Source organism: Malaya genurostris, chromosome 3, assembly GCF_030247185.1.
Source record: "Malaya genurostris strain Urasoe2022 chromosome 3, Malgen_1.1, whole genome shotgun sequence".
In the NCBI taxonomy this organism is placed as follows: Eukaryota; Metazoa; Arthropoda; class Insecta; order Diptera; family Culicidae; genus Malaya; species Malaya genurostris.
The window spans coordinates 13,223,349-13,237,397 of NC_080572.1; the positions used below are offsets into that span (position 1 = coordinate 13,223,349).

Below are 14,049 nucleotides of genomic sequence, written 5' to 3' on the forward strand. Positions count from 1 at the left end.
GGTTAAGAAAACTTACCGGAAAAGTGGGAAAAACCAATAAAATTATTTTGTATGGACAATGGAATTTTCCACTGAAAAAGTCGCCAATGATTGCTAGATCATCGATTGGTGTTTGGCGCATAACGAGTTGCATAAGTGTTTGGCTGTCGAAGAAAGGAATACTAGATCGTTGAAAGAATCTTTTGGCGCGCAACGATTCATGATTCATGTGGTACTTCATTTCGAGCCACGTGCTTAATTAGGTATCGAGATTATTGCTTGCCAAATAGCTCAATGACGGAATGTTCAGTCAGGAGAAAAAGTTCTGATATCATTTATCAGTTGATGAATTGTGTTCAATGGATTCAAATAAATAGTATTGGTAAATTTTTGAGTGAATCAATGAAAAGATTGTACTGTAGAAGCGCTAAGGTCAAACTAAGAGATTTTCACTGCATTTTGCTTTCTAATGATTCAGATTACACTAAGCGCACATAATAAGTTGCATTTAGATCAATGTTCAAGATGATTACCATAATGGAACGAGACCATATTCTGTGAGGAATGTTCAAATTGGTAAGATGAATATCAAATTAAAATTTAAGCGTCGTCTCTCCAACCAACAACCAGAAGTTCCACAGTACCTGAAAAATATCCACTTTATTAGATCTCTAGAGTACGCGTGGCACTTTTTGGCAACTTGAACGTACAGAACAAGTTCTGAGAAAACTTTCTCACTACTTAAAAGCTGTAAAAGCTTTAAAGTTTGTTCTGTTTCGTCGGGTGAACATTCAAGTATAAGTAATTCCTTAAAAACGGATTGTTCAGAATGCTCTTCAGAAATCTTTTTTTACGAACTTTTAGTTACTTGGGCTAAATTCAAACTGTGAACATATCCTACTCTATCGAATGAACAAATCTAGAAGAGATACTCTTCAGCATTTTTTTAGGTTTATCAATACAACATTCTGGTTATTGAGCTTCTTCATCGATTACCGAAAGCAAGAATCACACCTGGAAGAGAAAACGTGGCACCTTTTATCCTTTATGTCAAAGTCATTAGTGAGGGATCTCTGTTCAGTATTTTGATTCAAAGGATGAGATGATAATCTGTACATTTGCTCAATTTTTGCTTAACAGAAGTATTTCACATTTTCACATTAATTTTTGGTGATACTGCTGTTTCGGGCTAAAGCGAATATGTGTCGAATTCCATTCATTGTCGAATCAGAAAAATAACGGAGAGAAACGCTAACCATTTAGTCGTTTGACAATTGTGATGTCCGAAAACATAAATTCGAACAAATAATTGTTGGGCGAAACGAAGTTCGACGGGTCAGCTAGTTCAGAATAAATGCGTATATTATGATGATTTTGTCCTCAACCATGCTATATCTTATACAGTAGTAGATTTCAAAATTCAATTCAATCAAAATTGTTATAAAACATCAAATGCGAAGATTGCCTAGATCCGAAATTATCAACGCTACCTAAAACATGGGAACTCATGCAGGAATAGTATCAATCTGTAGAATAACAGAAATGGAAATAAACATTTTATCCATCACAAAAGACAGCATCAACATCGGAAACTTCTATTATTTTTTGGTGAACAGATCGCTGTTCCGATTGTTGAATGACGTTCCTGGTGTGTTTGATCTGAACACATATTGGACCAAAATGCAGTGAAAAATCATCGTAATTTTTTGATCAAAACCTTGTGTTGATTATTTTTAAAAACTTTGCATGGAACAACTCGTCAGGTATTTCAACTGTGCGAAGCAATCAATCGTTGGCTAATTAGCGAAAACAGTAATAGCACGTTCTCAAGAGAAAGATGGCTTATCACAAAGTAATTCAAAGCAGCAATTAGATTCTGATTGATAGGTACTTTTTGAAGTAATGAAAAATTACTTACTGTTGGATGGACAACGCCAGATAAAAACAAGCATAGTCTCCCGGTTTTCGTATCCTGGGCAAACTTGTCGTCAAACTTTGTGGCTCGTTACACATTCTTTTCTCCGGATCAAATAAAGCTAATCAATCCCCAGATTACGTTACCATCATGTCACTGTACCGGTCGTAAACCAAAGCCAGAGTCAGTGTCCATACGACAAGCGAAGCTTGAATAGATGATTCCATTATACAGAGTTACCCGTAAACATATATCACCACTTATTATACCGACACTGTCCAAACATTACCACGTGTAAAAAGTTGTCTTGCAGTACCCGCCGTCATTAAAGAAGAACCAGGCCGATTTAATCAGATTACGATGCATTTATTCACGGGTTATTTTTACGGCACTTCCAAGTGTATAAACGAAAGGGTAGCTTTGCTAGCAACCGGTCGGCGGTCAGGGTTGAGAACAGTCAGTCAGTACCACTGTTACGGAGGTCACGGTCCATCGAGTGGGAATAAAATTTATTGTCCTCCTGGTAGCCGTACCTCAGGTAGAACAGTTTACATGAATATTTATCGGGAAATTAAATTACCTCTTCAGGAGGGGCACTTCGGCCGATTGACGTGTAACTTATCGTGATCATTGGGATAGGAAAGTGAGTCCGATTTGTTTGCCTGGATGAAAAGGGATAAGCGGCGTGATTTGATTATCATGCTTCCAAATGGTGATTGATCTCTTTTTGTTTACAAACCGAAATAGTGGCAAACGGTAGAAGAGAGTTAGTGTTCCTGATTTTCCATCTAACAAATATCTTTTATGTTCTATCGATGCTACATGCCACAGATTATTCCCAACAATTGTCAGCAAATTATTCTATCGATACAAGATATTTAAGAATCCTTGAACAATTATCTTATGAAATGGTCAACCGACAGTTTCCCATCCATGCAAAGCGCGAAAACATGTCACAAAAAGCTGAATGTTAATTTTTCGCTCCAGCTTTAGAATACAGCTTGTCCAAAAAAGAATTTTTCATCAATACGCATTTGAACAAAATGACAAACAAAGATCATAATAGTAGAATGCTTGTCATTTTTTTCACGAAAACAAAACCACGATCGTTTAGGGCATATTCAGGAGTGTTCTAGTTCTAGATGCATAATTTATGTCAGTTTTAAAATTTTAATCTAGAAAATATAACAAAATAAACTGGCAGCCCCAGCAGCATTTTATCTGTGTTTCAAATATAGAAAAAATAGAACGGCAGTGTATACCAGTTTCAAATTTGACAGTAGAACTGGTCGAATAAATAAAACTAAAATGGATTGCTGGGGATACGTTTGTTTCAGTTTCATTTACATTATAGACCACCCATATGAATCTTGCAGCTGCTGAATTTGCTCTTATATTGAATTGTTCTATTTACAAAATACTCCTCTAGTTGTTTTTTTTTATATCATTCAACAGTGATGTTGCCTGCGACAACGGTTCTGATTAAAGAATTGATATACAAAAAGGTGTTGCTAACACGTTTCCTGATTTTTCTTTATCCAACTCAAGAGTGACTTTTAAAAAAGCTGAACAATTTTTTGTGTGCACTTTTCATATCACTGTACCTCGGGAACTGTCAATCGTAAAAAATTGTTTTAAAGAAGTTCTAGGAGATCACTCTAAACTACTGAAAAATAATCGAAGACTTTTTGATGATTTATAAAAACCAAAAAATAAAATCTAATAAAAAAATCTCTTCAATATTTTTGTTAAATAATTCTGTTTCAAGCATGAACTTTAATCTCTCATATGTTGCAGGTTTGATTAGTGTTAGTAATAGATTAGTAAAGAACTTCCCGCTAACATAATTTTTAGGTAATTTGCCAGTTTTAAGTTTCAGATAAAAATTAGTCATTTGTTTGTCAGTGTGTATTGTTTTTGGAGTACTCAATCGATTTCTTACACTCAAATAAAAATTATCGTTCGATTCATTTGAAAAATCACGTAAAATGGTTTCAAATGTCAAATTGAATATTTTACGTGACGAAAATGAATGTTAGACGAACATAGAGTCATCACATAAGGTTTACGTGAATTTCCATTGTGAAAAACTCGATTTTGAAAATGGCGAACAGTGGCCCTCAAAGTGTAAGTAGTGTAAATATTTGCGAGAAATATTATTTAATTACAATTTTTCACTACATCGTCCGGACCATTCCAGTATGAAAGTTTCCATGTGTTCAACTGTACCGAGTGCCTGCGTGAGTCTGGAAGTTTGCCCGCTCCTGTCGAATGCTTCAAATGTCGTTGGTCCACCAAAAACGAATTCAAAATCGGCATGAAGCTAGAGACACTGGAACCATGTAATGCGACATCAAACTGCATCGGTAAAGTTGGGGGAGTTCTCGGTTCTCGACTTCGGCTTCGGTTGGATGGCAGTGACAACAAAAACGATTTCTGGAGGCTTATCGATTTGAGATACCACGACGTTATTAGTTGCTTTTTAAGTTATTGAAATTATATGCTAATTTCTCTGAAATAAATGTTTTATTTTTCATGGTATTTTTCATATCATAGATTTATATAAAAATCTGAAATCTCCCTTTTGACTCCAACCAATATATAAAATAGTAATTCTCTGGTATCTAAATTTGATATGAACTGATAGGTAAATGTGATATGAACAGTACATTACATTTTACCTATGAAACACGTAACTTTTACTGGATAATGCATTAAACAGCTTTTAAATGCCAGTCCATGAAAACCTACGTGAAAAGTGGGGTAGAAAATATTCACATAACTTTTCAGGTAACTATAACATGATTATTATTTTGAGTGTAGAATTTCTTCATCTTCAACAGCATTTTTATGCAAATAACAGTTTCCGAGTTGAGGACGGGTACAGTGTAATGGATTACTCGATACCTTTCACGCACCCCGCCTGAGTTCGATCCCCAGCCCCACAGATGGGTACAAAAAGCTTTTCTCTATAAGTAAAACAAAAAAAAAAGTTTCCGAGTTATAATGATTTGAAGAAATTTAAAGAAAAACAAAATCTTGGCATTACATTCCTTTTGTTTGTTTCACCAGACTTCGCAGCCGATTCTTAGCGTACAGAATCATTGCGTGGCTAGTACTACGATACCACTGACCAGCGATGCCAGATAGTCGTAGTGTCATTTCCGTAGATTGGCATTTGTCTCAGAAGCGCTCGCTGTGGAACTTTTTTCGCTTGCCAGATAAAACTGGTTCTCGTAGTTCTCCGGTGATGAATTCTAATTTTCGTTTATTCCCATAGAAAAAAAAATTCCATAGACTTTGTCTATCGTATCCGTAGGTCTGTAGAAAATCTTCGAGTTCGTGCAAAACAAATCGGTTTTCATACTGGAGATGTATGAAAAGTTTTCTCCAAATCGGAATAAGTCGAGCCTGAATTAGCCACCGTTTCTGCTATTAATTTTTATAATTGCTCAAATGCTGAAATGTATAACAGTGCTAGGAATGTTGAAAATGTTATAAATGCCAAAGTGATAAATAATTTAATAAAACTCAAATTGCTGAAAATTCCAAAAATACTAAATGTGTTAAACGTAATATATTTAGTATTTTAAATTTTAAAATGCTAAATATGTATGATACGCTAAGAATGATAAAACTAGAGATTTTAAAAGTTCTAAAAATGCTCTGATTGCTAAAAATGATAAGAAACTAACAGTATTTAAAATCATATATTATGTATTAACACGAAAATTTCCTAGCATGCTTAAAATACAAAAAATGTTCAAAAAGATGAAATTGCTGAGGATACTAAGAACCAAAATTTTTAAAAGATTAAATAACTAAAAATGATGAATGACAAAACAGAAAAAATGAGAAAAATACTATGATTATCTAAACTGCAATTAAAAATAAAGAATGATCAATATAACAAAAATTACAGAAATACTACAAAGATGAAAAATGATACAAATAATTAAAACGATAGAAAAGTTTGAAATTTTGGTGTAATATCGTTTAATTTCTCAGAGATCAATCAGAATATTCTGAACGCGTGACAAATTTTATACTTACTTTTCTATTTTCTGTGTAATGACTCAAATTGAAACGCGTCAGGCTTCATAGGCTACTGTTGAATTTTACCTGGATCATTCCGAACCAAACAATCCAGACAAAATTCATCAGAGTTGCAGGTTTTTGAGTAAGGCTGGCTAAAAAATGAGCCATCGATTGTCTAGGAGATGTCTGAATCGATATCTATCTTGGATTCAATTGGAAGTCTCGGGATCCGAGAATTAAGTTTGACTTATAGCAGGACTTTTTTATTTATGATCAAACAAAACCGGAGCCAAAGTCAGACTATACCGGAATGCGATTTGAAATCAGGTGTCTTACAATCTTATTGACGTCAACTTAATTCAAGCCGGATCTGACTACTAGTAACAGTTCGGCTGAAAAGTTCATATCGTTTAATAGAAACACACATTTTTTTGCCAAAATTTGTTTTTATTATTCAACATAATTGCCATCAGAGGCGATACAGCGATTATAGCGATCTTCCAACTTTTCGATACCATTTTTGTAGTACGATTTGTCCTTTGCCTCAAAATAGGATTCAGTTTCAGCGATTACCTCTTCATTGCTGCTAAATTTTTTACCAGCGAGCATTCTCTTGAGGTCTGAGAACAGGAAAATGTCACTGGGGGCCAAATCTGGAGAATACGGTGGATGAGGGAGCAATTCGTTAAATTTCAGCATGGTTTTCATCGACTTGTGACACGGTGCATTGTCTTGATGAAACAAAACTTTTTTCTTCTTCAAATGAGGCCGTTTTTTTGAAATTTCGTCCTACAAACGCTCTAATAACGCTATATAATAATCACTGTTTATTGTTTTTCCCATTTCAAGGTAGTCGATGAAAATTATACCATGCGAATCCCAAAATACAGACGCCCTAACCTTACCGGCCGATTGTTGAGTCTTTCCACGCTTTGGGTTCGGTTCATCGCGTGCAGTCCACTCAGCTGACTGTCGATTGGACTCCGGAGTGAAGTGATGGAGCCATGTTTCGTCCATTGTTATATATCGACGATAAAAATCGGTTTTATTTCGATGTAACAGCTCCAAACACTGCCCAGAATCATCAATTCGTTGTTGTTTTTGATCGATTGTGAGCTCACGCGGCACCCATTTTGCACAAAGCTTTCTCATATCCAAATATTCGTGAATAATATGTCCAACACGTTCTTTTGATATCTTTAGGGTGTCAGCTATCTCGATCAACTTCACTTTACGGTCATTGAAAATCATTTTGTGGATTTTTTCACGTTTTTATCGGTAACAGCCTCTTTTGGACGTCCACTGCGTTCATCGTCTTCGGTGCTCATATGACCAGTACGAAATTTTGCAAACCACTTACGAATTGTTGCTTCGCCCGGTGCAGAGTCTGGATAACACTCATCAAGCCATTTTTTGGTATCGGCGGCACTTTTTTTCATCAAAAAGTAGTGTTTCATCAACACACGAAATTCCTTTTTTTCCATTTTTTTTCACAATAACAAAAGTAGCTTCACTCAAAATGCAATATCTCACAAACTAATAATCAGACAGCTGTCAAATGTATACACGTATCTTTGAAGGTTGGTACTAACTGAAAATGGTATGGATTTAATTCTAGTGGCGCCCTCTCATAGAAACGATACGAACTTTTCAGCCGATCTGTTAAGCACTTCCTTATTGACGTATCATATGAATCATATTTCGTTTCGTTACGTAAATGATATCATTTATGTGAATATATGAGAATGGGAATATTAATAGGATTAACGCAAGTTTTTATACTTTTACCAGAACCCAACGAGAAAACAATGTAGAAGAAGGTTGATGAGCGAAACAGTAGAAATGAGAATTTACGAAAATACTACCAGAGAAACGGGACTGAGTATTATAAAGTTCTTTTTTTTTCATTGATGTACCCACGTTCCTCAATCTGTTTTTGATCTTTTAGCTTCTTTCAGCTGTTTTTTACCTTTCTCATATAGAAAGGCTATGCAATCACTGTGAAAATCGACTTTTTAACCGTGGCCCGGAGGGCCGAATGTCATATATCATTCGACTCAGCTCGACGAACTGAGCAAATGTCTGTGTGTGTCAGTCCGTGTGTGTGTATGTGTGTATGTATGTAACAAAAATATGCACTCACTTTTCTCAGAGATGGCTTTACCAATTTTAACAAACTCGGATTCAAATGAAAGATCTTATGGTCCCATAGCTGCCTATTGAATTTCATCCCGATCCGACTTCCGGTTCCGGAGATATAGATTTAAATTTACCAAAAAATTGGGAAAAATATGCACTCACTTTTATCAGAGATGGCTCAACCGATTTTCACAAACTAAGATTCAAATGAAAATTCTCATAGTTTCCTAAAAAAAACATTTAATCTAGATACGACTTCCGGTTCCGGAACTAAAGCGTGATAAGTGAAAAATTACCAATTTCATTAGTATTTTTGCACGAACGATAGTCAAAAACAAGTACAAATCCAATAAAACTGTCCGATAAATTCTTTTAGTTTGCAGAACTTGTTAGTTTGTGGGCATAAAAACTTAATTCGGTACTACTGGTCCCCCCTTCTAATGTGAATGGTCAAGAAAAACTCCAAAATTGAATTCACTTCGATTTCTCTGCGATGCTTGAACTGATTTTCACAAATCTTGATTTAAATTAAAGCTCATAATATTTTTCAAGCGGCTGTGAAATTTCATCCGGATCCGACCTCCTGACTTTAAACAACCACCAAAAATTTAAAAAATTTATAAAAATTTTAAAAGAATTTAAAAAATCAAACAAAAATGTTGGGGTCTAGAAAACATCTACTATAACTATGCTGCTTTAATTTGTTGACTTCTGATTAGTCTGCAGTGAGGTACAGTGGACACCGCAAATCATATCCTTAAAAATACTCCTTCACCAGCTTATTTCTCAATATCTTTCAACGAAAAAATTAATGTTGTTCGAATGATGCTTTGTATTATGCAAAACATTTGAATTTATTTTGTTGAACGATAGTTTAAACAAATTCGCAAAAATAGTGGCCCTTATTACCATTCTCACTTTCACTTTCACATTCACTTCACTTACATGTCACTTCATTTGATTTTACCTATTATTAGTATCACGCATAGTGAAGCGATCACTGTAGTGGAAACTGAAAAACTGATTTTTTCGAAAAAAAATGTTGGTGGTGTGATGTTCATAATGACATCAAGTTCATCCAAGTAATTACTTTTGTATTTGAAGCGACTTCCGTAATAATGACCTAAACTCACTTCACTCGATTTTCACCGTGAAGTGATATCGATAATAATGGTCACAATCACTTCACTTGGTTTTCACTTGGCCAGTGTATTTTTTTTCAACCGTTAGACCCTAGATCATCCCCCAAAAATATGAGTCAATCGGCTTGTACGCGGAAATGCCTCATTATTCAATTTTATTGAAAAAAAAGTTCTTTTGGTCTTATATGCACACCTAGAAAAATCGTGTAAATTTACGTCTTCTGAGACCGACATACACGAGCGTCAAAAATTACTCATTTTTACAGTAGATCTAACACATATTTAATGCATTAAGACATACTTTTGAGAGCAGAAACATGTAAAATTACACACCTGCTTGAAAGACGGAATGAGTTTGACACATATTCAAATCATTCTTGTAAAACTTTATGTCTTTTTACGAATTACATCCTTATGAATTGAGTCATATGTGGATAGTTTTCTCCTGTGTACTTTGTAAATATACTAATAAAAACAGATAAATACTACTCAGAAAGCATATCACTTTCATTGATGCCGCACCAATTTAAGTATCATATTTAAGATAAGTTTTGGACGATTTTTGGAAAAAAAAAATCAACCACTCAATGGAGTATCACACTACACAAAACACTGACACATGCGCTATCATCGCGTGAATTATTAATAATGATGTATGCATTTTTTCCACACCTTTCATTCTCACCCTCTCATTTCTCCGTGCTTATTCTAGCTAAACTCACCGGAATAGAATGATGGTCCCCGATGAAATCCAGGTCAAACTGTTACGGCTAAAAATAGAATCATAGTGTTGAGCTTTCGTACCGGACTGGCAATGAAACTAAGCCAAATTTTTCTCAACAGAAGGCACCCTTTGCACCTCCTCGTCAACCAGACGAGGTAGCTTGAATAATTGAGCAATGTCAACATTGGCCTTTTGTGCTGCCGCTCAACCACCTCATTTTAGCCCAAAGTCGTAGTTATTATCATTGAGGCCGATTGTATCACAACAATCGTTAGACATGCGGGAGTGGCCGCACAGATGAATCCCCGTAGTGAACTGGACATCGAGTGACATAATTAGTACCGTGTGTTGGCTCTTGTTACTAGCTTTGTTTGTAATTTCGGGGATAGTCGTTTCGTGATTAGATCTAAGCATTTAGTAAAATTACAGGCTAGATAACATATCCGAGTTCTTGACCTGCTACGGTTATAATAGTTGGAATTGTATAGATATTTTACAAGTATGTCCTCAAATTGCACTGGAAAAAATTGCATTCGCTCATTTTTTTTTGCAACGCTAATAAATATTGATAGAAAATCGATAGCGATTATAAGCGCTCCTTTATGTCTAGCCCCAATCAAATCCCGTGCCCGGCCCGACAACTGGGCATACAACACACTTACTGTAACCGCCAGTAAACTAGTGGTAAACTTCGAATATGAATGGAAAATCGATTCCCTCGTACAACCCCACACCACCCCCAACCCACCCTAAGGAAGAAAGATTTGCTCTACTTACACTGAGACATGATAAATAAAACATTTGTAACCCGCGGGACGTTCCAAGAAGTTGTACACCTGTCCCTGGAATGTTGCCCTTCCGGCGTGTCGTCTTTGGGCTTTGACGTAACTACGGGTTGCCTCGCCCCACTCCTGCGGTCCGCCGCGATCCACAGACATTTGCAAACCTACAGCAGAAAGCCAGATTCAAAAGACGTAAATTTACATGACTTTTTCTAAGCGTTTAGTAATTGAAAAACCGAACATAATGGAACAGAGAAAACAAAAAAACGCGCATTTAAAATCTATGTAAATAATAGCAAATGTCACTCACCTATTGAATTCAACGTCGCCTGTTCACCGGAGCCGGCCATTGCCGCCGAAGCTGCTGCCACTGCCGCCCCCGTTCGGTGTTTGTGATTTTTGTGCCTCAGTTTGGCCGCATTCGGCAGCAGGCCACCACTTGTCATTTCCACGATCGTAACCGCCGGCGATAAAAGTTTGCTATTGTAAGCGCTATCGACGAAACCAACTCCCAACTCCTCTAGCCGCTGCTGTTGCTGGTGATGACTCGGTCCACTGCTTCCATTCAGCGGTCCTAGCCCGGCGGCGGTTGTTCCACCGACGACAGCTCCGCTGATGACCTGAATGGCCGGGCTGGAACCATCGAAAGGTTCGCGAAGTAAATTTTCCGATTCGTCCAGCGACAACATTTCGGCCATTTCTCCACCGCCGCCATCACTGCTCATGAAGGACTGAGACTGGGAATGGGACGACAGGTAGCTCAATCGCGGAGATCGATTTATATTCTGGTGGCGATGATGCTTTGCCATTTTGTTGGTCATCTATTAAAGCAACACGGTCTATTTAACCCGAATTGTTGGTTTTAACTCCTTCCCTCTCACGAAACGCCACTCAGCGAGCTCGAGTATAATAGGTGTTTTGATATAGCCAGACCGGTCTCACCGAACGACCTTCGAGTCGGGACGTTGCTGTATCACAGGGTAGGTGCCTTAAATTAAAAGTCATTGTCGTTTCCTGTGGAGCTCGGGATCAAATTTTCTCGCTTAGTTTCGACTCGGTATGGTCCCGTTGGATCAGTAAATTAATTGCTCATTATTCTTGACCCTCGGCTTTGACCGTGGGATTGTCACCGGTGAGTGATTTGCAAACTGGAAGTAATGAAGATAATTTTTTCTCGTTAGGTTAGGTGACGTAATTAATTGAGGAATGGTTTAGATTCTTCCAAGTTCTTTTTCCATCTCGCGAGACGTAATTTGCTAAATTGTCTAAAGCAACCAATGTTGAAGGAAAAAAAAAACTTTAACGTAACACAATCACTTAGTAATAGAATATTTTTCTGAAGTTTGTATCTCAAAATACTCCTTCGAATAAGATTGACAGAATCTTTCCTCCACTAGATTTACGTCTTTTAAATCATAAAATTCTTAACATTATGTTCTTGAAGTGCATAGTCAGCAGTACGGCATAATCAAATTAATAAATAAGTAATAAACCTATAAAACCGATACACTGAAGAAGGATGCAAATAGCATTCCGAAATACGTATCTGTATTATAACGTTTGATACGCTTTCGGAAAAATAGTGACTGTGAAAATATGTAGTGACTTTGTGATAGTGTAATGACGTGATATAGTGGAATTCAACGGTACAACAACAGTACTATTAGTGAGAACATTCTACTAACAGCTCAAACAGAAATTTAGTGATAATCAAACAGAAAATACTTCAAAAGTTGTCCCATTTCCTTCCGATTCCTATGTTTGTTATGTTATTACTTCAATTCACTTGCCCTTTGGCTTATCGTCGCCGTTTAACATTTATAAATGGATTACGAGTTGCTTTTCATATAGTAAAGTTATGCAATCACTGTGAAAATCAACTTTGTTGCCAAAAACTAGTGTCATATAACCAGTGCTGTGAAAAATCAAAATTTGAAAACCACAACTGCAAAATCAAATGCCTACTTTAAAAAAGTTCACTGCTTATTTCTTTCAAACGCGATTTTCACTGAAAATGAACTCATATGGCACATGAACATAATTGAAATGAAAAAAAAAGCTTAATTTTTAGCTCTTGAAATTTGATGCTTTGTTGATTAGTAGACCAATAATGGTGATATATTCGAAAATTTTTTAGCAATACTGTGGTGGTGGAGTAATATTATCATTAAAATATAAAAAAGATAAAACAGCAAATAATTAGAAGAGCAATATGTACATAATGGCACAATCGCTTAAAAATTTGCGGCTTTTTGAATAACATAACTTGTTAAATGACTGAAAATAATGTAAAAAACCTATTTTAATCCACCTAGTGGTGTAATGATGCCTTTCTCATATTACTCATTATATCATAAATATAACCGTGAAATTCGCAAAAACAACTGTTTATTGGATAGAAATAGGAAAGTTTGTTCGAACCTAATCTAACAAACTCTATAAAATCTGTTTACCCTGTAGTTCCGGAACCGAAAGTAGTATCCACAACAAATTGAGGAATTCTGTTTGAAACTGTTAGACTTTTCTTTTGAATCTATAAGTTTGTGAAAATCGATTTGGCCATCTCCAAGAAAAGTATGTGAGATCCTTTTTGCAGATTTTGATCACTATTTCCAATTCTTCCGAGACCGGATTCAGATAAACGGAATAGCCGAAGTTGGTTCGTTTACTACCAACAAAAATGACCTACAAATTGGAACAGTTTTGAACGTAGTTAAACCTATACTTACTATCTCATACTCTATTTCGATTAAACCAATTAAACGAAATCTAACAAACGAAACGAACCTGCGTTTTTGTTACTTCTGCATATGTAAGTCAAGCTAAACAGCATAAAACATGTAATAGGATTATTATTTTTATTATTATTATTTTATTATTATTATTATTATTATTATTATTATTATTATTATTATTATTATAATTATTATTATTATTATTATTATTAGTATTATTATTATTATTATTATTATTATTATTATTATTATTATTATTATTATTATTATTATTATTATTATTATTATTATTATTATTATTATTATTATTATTATTATTACATAACGTGTACGACGAAATAGAATAAAGCACGCCTTGTTCGTTTTGTGTTTTCTTCTTCTTTCGATGTTGTACATATTGTCACTCTATGGTATATGGCGATTTGAAAACTTTGACACTCATCGCCCTGCAACTGCGGAACCGGAAGTCGGATCCGGATGAAATTTCACAGTAGATTTGAAAACAGTATAAACTTTAATTCAAATCAAGATTTGTGAAAATTGGTTCAAGCATCACAGAGAAATCGAAGTGAATTTAGTTTAAGGAGTTTTTCTT

The 14,049-nt window shown here is 35.5% G+C and overlaps 1 protein-coding gene across 1 annotated transcript in view; it reads right to left on the minus strand.

Annotated features, from left to right (window-relative positions):
- The window catches only part of LOC131436889 (potassium voltage-gated channel subfamily KQT member 1-like), a 444,267-nt gene that overhangs the window by 280,505 nt on the left and 149,713 nt on the right, over positions 1–14,049 (minus strand). The window contains exons 3-4 of the mRNA XM_058605862.1: positions 11,030–11,867; positions 10,715–10,883 (exon numbers count right to left, since the gene is read on the minus strand). Of these exons, the coding sequence (XP_058461845.1) occupies positions 10,715–10,883; positions 11,030–11,540 (680 nt within the window). The 5' untranslated portion in view covers positions 11,541–11,867. The remainder of the gene's footprint in view (positions 1–10,714; positions 10,884–11,029; positions 11,868–14,049) is intronic.